Raw genomic sequence first — 7,251 nt, 5'->3', positions numbered from 1 at the left:
AAAAAAAAAATCTAAAACTAGAAAAATGAAGTTGAATCCATTGACACTCGTTTTAAATTTTGGTTAGCCTATAGAATAACCCTATTAAAATAAATAATTATATACCTAATATATGTTAATTATATTCTCATTTAATTAACCTTTTTATATTTTTTATACAAAAAATATTTTTAAAAATCTTTACAAATATATAAAAAAAACAAAAGATAAAAAAAACAATAAAAAGGTATATTTGAACAAATTATCAAAAAAAAACTACATAAGTTATTCAAATAAAACATCAAAAAAATATAAAAAAAATTAAAAATATATATTCAAATAAAATTTTTAAAAATATATATAAATCATAAACAATATAAATAAATAAAATAAAATATAAGCGGGAAAATATAAAAAAAAATTAAACAATTATATATATATATATATATATATATATATATATATATATATATATATATATATATATATATATATAGAGAGAGAGAGAGAGAGAGAGAGAGAGAAAAGAAAAAGAAATATATAAAAGTAAGGATAAAATGGTCTTTTTAAGTGGATTAAGGATGTGCAATGCAATTTTTTTAAACCACAATGATGCATCTTGTCAAATTTTCAAAGTTTGGACTGAATATGTGAATTTGGCCATATCACAGGGACCAAAACTATAATTTACTCTTTTGAAAATACGTTACAAATGGCTCCCACGAAACCTATATTTTACCCCGAATTCCCAATTTTCAATTCAAAAATTGCATAAGTTACGTTTGTATCGTGTCTGTCGTCGTTCTCGATCATCGATCAATTAGGGTTCCAGTAATCCAGAAGAATACACAATGATTTCCGTTCTATACACGCTTTTGTTCATCGAAATGACAACGATTCTATTACTTTTATTCAAAACCCCACTTCGAGAGCTTTTAATCGTCGGTTTAGATCAGCTGAAACGAGGGAGAGCTCCATTGATTGTAAAATCCGTTGGCGCTACTGTATTCACCATCATGATCTACGAAATCTACAACATTTCCGATACACGAAGCCGCCCCATGGATACCGTCGGTCCCACCGATCAAATCATCCTTGCTTACCAAATGCTTGAAGCGTCTCTCATCGGTGATACTTCTTTCATTCCTTTTTTGTTTTTTCATGAAATTGTTGCGATTAATTAATTTCAATTTACATTTGGTTTTGCAATTGCTTTACACTAACATGATTTATTGAATATATGTTAAAATGAATTCATACCAACGTATGAATTAAACACAAAAGGCGTCTTGCATGTGGGTTTTGAATCAAATCAATTTTACTACACCAATTATTAGATTGTAAATAATACATTTTGAGATAAGCAATGGTTATCCATATGTCTGATGATCACTTCTTTCACTTAAATTGCATGTGTATATCATCATGTATGCTTGTTTCTTTGAATCTATATAGTGTAAAATTATATAGGGTATGTTCGATATCATATTATACAAAAATCAATGTTGCAACTACCTTACTTTTGCTAAAATCAGATGAAATCTTAAATAATGCAGGTGTCTCGATTTTTCTATTACTGATAATAGACAGAATACATTATTACATTAGAGAATTACGCACACTTAGAAATACTTTAGAAGCTGGAAAGAAACAAGATGGGAGTAAGAATAATGGTGCAGCCGAGGTTAAAGCTCTGAATGAAGAAATACATAAGCTGAAGACAAAGATTACAAAGTTGGAATCCGAATCTGGTAAAAAGGGGAATGAGATCAAATCTACATAATCTTATTCTGGTGTTCCTCGGAATCAGTCAGAAGGTTCTAGTGGGAAGAAGGATATTTGAGTTCATAAAATGTTGATGCTAAGGGGGGAAATAAGTGGGGAAGTATTTCAATTTATGGAAGATAAGAAAATGTAGTCGAGAATTGAGATCAATGGAGTTTTTTATAGCAATTAGTGTTTACCCTAAAATTTACCCCAATTTTACCAATTTTATATGATTAATTATTTAATGTCTTTCAAGTCTACATTAAAGTTGGTTGTTAGATATAAAATTTCAAATTCTTTTACTATTATATTACATTCATTACAAATTTAAACAAATACTTTCTTGTAATTTAACTGAAAGAAGCTCATGGATTTGCTTCCGAGTAACAAAAATCTATCTTCAAGTTTTGTACTAACAAAAGTCTATCTTTTTAGAATATATTCAATGCAAAAATATATTTTCAAAAGCTTTTTTTATAAGGGATGATTACATAAATTATTATTTTTCTAAAGATAATTCGATGTTTTGACAAATCAAAATGAATCATCAATTTTGAAACGTGTCAGTTTTGAACTACTTTTTAAGTTTCAAAAATAGTTTTTCTAACAAAAATCTATTTCACATCAGACAAGTTGTGAAGTATTATTGAATTCGAAATTTAAAGTTTTAAAGTACACCAAATGAAAATTCTTAAAGCACTTTCCACTTTGTTTCATCTTCATTCTTCAATGTTCTCAAACCAACATCCTACATTTGATTTAAATGAATAAATCATTGTACTGATCATTATTTAGCGAAATGATGTTCTTATTTGTTTGTTTGCTCACAAAATAACTATTTTCTTTATGGAATGCATTTTTCTGGAAATTTCTTTTTTCATGTAATTTTCATGAATCCCTCTTCCCTTCCACCCCACGATAATGATATCGATTGTATTCTTGCCAAAAATAATGTATTTTTTGTGAAATAAATATAAATCACAAAATTGGCTAACATATATTTTTTAAATAGTAAACTGCATCATATAGATGGCCGATCGAACCTGTCTCAAGGCCAACATATGGAAGATAAATTACATAACACTAATAATATTTCATGTCGTATTAGAACTAGAACTCCAACTTCAATTATGGACTTCAACATCAAATATTTTCTTTTAAAAGTAAAAATAGTGAACGCATCAAAATTGGTTTGTGTAACATCCTCAATTTTCGCCTAGAGTTTTTGTTGTTTTTACTAAAATTTTAAGAAAATAATTATAATAAAAACTAAAAAGAAATAATAAGTACATGAGTTACTAAAATATTTAGATTAATTATTTAAATAAAAAAGAGTCAATTTGGACTTAAAATAGAATATAAATTAGGAAGGACTAAATTTGATAGTTTAGCCAAACTTGAGGACTGGAATTGAAATGGTTTGGGATTAATTTGATAAAACATTTATATTATTACGTGTAAGTATTAAACCTAAAAGCTCCATTAAAACTAGTAGATTTAGTGGTAAATATAACAAAATAAAGGCTAGAATGGTTTAAGTTGTCAAATAAGCATTCATATATAAGCCTCTCTTCTCTTATCCCTTATTTTTACACCGAACGATCTAGAAAGAAGAAAGACGTGGAAAATTGTGATTTTGAGGAGACGAGGAGGATCTAGAGTCATGAATTGAAGTTTGAACGAATATTGGAAGTTTACCGACGCATCATTGAGCTTAGAAGGTATAATCTTTTCCATTTCCTTGTTGATTTTCGATTTTGGGTTGTGTTGCATCTTAAATCCAAAATTCACAATCAATTAATGATTTGAATAAGTTTTGGATGTTAGGAATGTACTCTAGATGATTATGAGGTTACCTTTCCACTACTTGAATGGTTGGATCCCTCTCCAAAAATGGATTTGACTATTTTAAATCCTTAACTTCATGAATGAGTTGTACACAAGCTTATATGACTTGTAGATTTGCTTCTATCATGAAGTCTAATTTATTTGTTTGAGTTATGAGGTATGGAGTCGGGTCAAATGATAATTCCATGATTATCAATGAGTTGTATGAATGGAGTTGGTGATTCCAACGATGAGTACCAAAGGAATGAAATCAAATGTTTTTGAATCACAAGTTGAAACAACAAAATAGTTGATGAATTGAAAAATGAATGCAATGATTTAAATTCTATAAATGAACTGGAAGGTTTTAAAGAGTATCTAAAGGAATATGGATTCAAAATCTTCGTGTATGAAATTAGGACCTTAACTCAATGGGGAACTAGGAATCATATTTGAATAGATGGAATCGTCATTTAGGATTGTTATGAGGTTTGTATTATGTTTTGGATGATTATCATTGATCATTATATCACAAGATAGAAGTCTAATAAGCCTTTGAAGTCGTAGATGACTTAAGACATAAGTATAAAATTGATGCCTTAATGTATGTCCTTAAATCCATGAGATATTAATTTTTTTTTGTGTGTTAAGTCATGAATGAGTTACGAGCCATTTTGGTATTAATACAAGTGTGAAACACTTATTTATCCATAAGTCACCATGTTTCTGTCTAATCCGACCACCATTTTGAAAACCGACACCACCATTGCAACCATATCAAGGTGCGGTCCAAACTCCACCAAACAAAAGCTTGATCCGAGTGCAAAATAAAAGTTAGAGACCAAACGTGCAATTTTGACCAAACCATAGGGACGATTTTAGTAATTTACTCTTTATAAAACATATTCAGAGTTTAAAATATCATACGTACAATTTAATAGACATATTAATCTACTAATACCTAGTTTAAAATTTCCATGCATATATTCATTAATATCTTAAAACAAAATTTATATAATATATATGACTTAATAAAATCCATTTTTAGTTTAATACACAAAACTCACAACATAATATAATCAATTATACAATAAATCACATATTCAAATAAGTCAAACACAAACTCCACCACCACCACCAACTACATGTGCCACTTTCACAAGCATCCTTCGTTCCAAATCAAATATGTATACAAAATCATGGATTTATAGCTTAAATATTATATTCACGATTTAATAAACCAATTAATTTAGTAATTAAGAACTTAATGCAAAATAATTATAAAAACTAATATATTTTTACATATTTAATAATAATATTCACAAAAAATTAATACAAACATTCATACATAAATTAGTCATATTTTAACACAAAATTCATAAAAGAATTCACAGTTTAATTGTAACACTAGTTTCCAGGTATTTACATTTTTGGCCTTGTTTTTAATAATGTTTCATTTTTGGTCACCAACGCCAGACGTTGGGGAGGGAACGCAAGGCGTTGGAACGCCAAACGTTGCTATGTGGACTCAAGGCTTCCCACATAGAAGGCAAAACCTTATTTTTAGTGTTTGCATCCTATTTAAAGGCCATTATAGCCTAAAACCCTTCTTAACTTCAACCTCCATCTCTCTTAGCCCTTATTTCGATTCCCTATGTGTGTGTGAGTGTTTTGAAGCCATGGAGTATCATTTTTGTGTTCTTAGTGAAGAAGGAAGACCGTTGGAGTGGTGGGGTTACTCTCTAGCTTTTGAATCTGGACTTCTTGCATCTTAGAGTATCTTCTGGAGGTATAAAGTTTAGATTTTGATGACTTCCTTGTTAGATCTTGACTAAGCTTGGTATTATGTCCTTTTGATCTTAAGATCTTGATCTTTGTGAGTTTGGTGTACTCCAAAGTTTTAGGTTGTCCTGTCAAGCATTTTAGAGGGTTTTGAATCATAAAAATGCAAGCTTAGACCTTGATACTCTTCCATGCAAGAGTTTTGGAGCTTTAGAGTATGATATGATTTAAGATCATGGTGTTAGGCTCTTTGTAGCCATGCAAAGTCATAAAGGTTGCAACTTTATGGCTTTAGATGCTCTATTAGCATTGGATCTGAAGTTTGGATGTTAAGTCTTAAGTCATTAAGACCTTGGTTTAGAAATTGGAACTTTGTGGTTTACGTTGGGCATAAACATGAGAACGTTGGGCGTTCGGACGCCAGGCGTCATAAAGTGGACGCCATGCGTTCTCTTAGAAGCCCATTGGATCGATTTTTGGGCCTTAGGCCATTAAGGGTTTTGGGCTTTGATTAGTTGGGTCTTGTACGGAAAGGGGAAAATGGTATTTTTTCCCTTAATATGATGAAGCATGAGTGGACCATTGTTATGGGATAAAACCTTAATTATTGATTGGGGTCGTTTCTGGATTTTGTTTAGTGTGAGGAGCAGTGTTAGCAGATCAAGTGTTGCTTTAGTTATCTTCAGTTATAAGTGAGTCTCCTCACTATATCTATGGGTCAAAGGCACCAATGTTGGGCCATTATTCGATTATGTAGTATATTAGTCAATGTATGTTTTATGTGTTATGTGATCGGGTTGAAATACACCTTAGGGCGGGGCCCACTATTGTATGTCGGGTTGAGATACACCCTTAGGAGAGGCCTACTATGACATGATCGGGTTGAAATACACCCCAGGATGGGGCCCACTATGGTATGTTCCGGTTAAAATATACGCTAGGGCGGGGCCCATATTTGTAATTGGATTGATATATATCCTAGGGCGATGCCCAATTATATGGTTGGTATGTGGTACTTTGGGGGAAACTCGTTAAGCATTGCGCTTACAATTTACATTTATGGTTTGAAGTACGTCTGATACTAAGGGGAAGGGTCTGACGTGATGACACATCATTCCCCCCTCATGTTTTCCGCACTTTTTGGATATTATTACCCTGATGATTTTGATATTGTACTATATGGATGTTTTGGAACAAATTGGTATTTGAACTATTGATTTTAAAATGAAAAATTTTACTACTGTTTTTGGGATGTTACATTAAATAAATTTAATTCTCAACTTAATACATTCAATTCACATTTTACTTTTAAATCCATAGTTTAATGCACAAAAGTTATATATTGACAACATATTCTCAAATTAGAACTTACATTTATACATTCATATATATATATATATATATATATATATATATATATATATATATATATATATATATATATGCTAATGTTTCGTTTAAAGTTTATTTACAAAAATATTCACAATTTAAATTTAACATCTTTTATTAAAAATTATATAAAAATATAATAAATCATGCATTCACAACTTAAAACTTATGTTTTTTATTCAAGCAATTAGATATATATATATATATATATATATATATATATATATATATATATATAAAGAAAATGCATTAACAACTTAAAACTTATAAAAACTCATGCATTCACAATTTAAAGTTTATGTATTTCATTGAAACAATCAAATATGTATAAACAATCATGTATTCGTAACTTAAAACTTATAAAAAATGCATGTATTCACATATTTAAACTTATAAAAAATAATATCTTCATAATATAAACATATATTTTCTTACTAATAACTGTTAAAACTAACATTAACATAATTAAATAATAAAGGAGACATTAAAACATTATAACTCGTAATT

The 7,251-nt window shown here is 29.4% G+C and overlaps 1 protein-coding gene across 1 annotated transcript; it reads left to right on the top strand.

Annotated features, from left to right (window-relative positions):
- The first annotated feature begins 746 nt into the window (after window positions 1-746).
- Window positions 747-1,928, top strand: LOC111905678 (uncharacterized). The gene is made up of 2 exons (XM_023901373.3): window positions 747-1,107; window positions 1,536-1,928. Exons 1-2 carry the CDS (start codon window positions 831-833, stop codon window positions 1,760-1,762), a joined length of 504 nt encoding a protein of 167 aa, XP_023757141.1. The 5' UTR covers window positions 747-830; the 3' UTR covers window positions 1,763-1,928.
- Window positions 1,929-7,251: the final 5,323 nt, after the last annotated feature.

This window comes from Lactuca sativa, chromosome 9, assembly GCF_002870075.4.
Source record: "Lactuca sativa cultivar Salinas chromosome 9, Lsat_Salinas_v11, whole genome shotgun sequence".
Taxonomy (NCBI): Eukaryota; Viridiplantae; Streptophyta; class Magnoliopsida; order Asterales; family Asteraceae; genus Lactuca; species Lactuca sativa.
This window is presented reverse-complemented; position numbering and strand designations above follow the sequence as displayed.

Excerpts from the sequence above, each read along its gene's own strand:
- LOC111905678 (XM_023901373.3), top strand. The coding sequence starts at position 831 with ATGATTTCCGTTCTATACACGCTTTTGTTCATCGAAATGACAACGATT. Across the intron at positions 1,108-1,535 it reads GCTTGAAGCGTCTCTCATCG|GTGTCTCGATTTTTCTATTA; the intron begins GTGATACTTCTT and ends TAAATAATGCAG.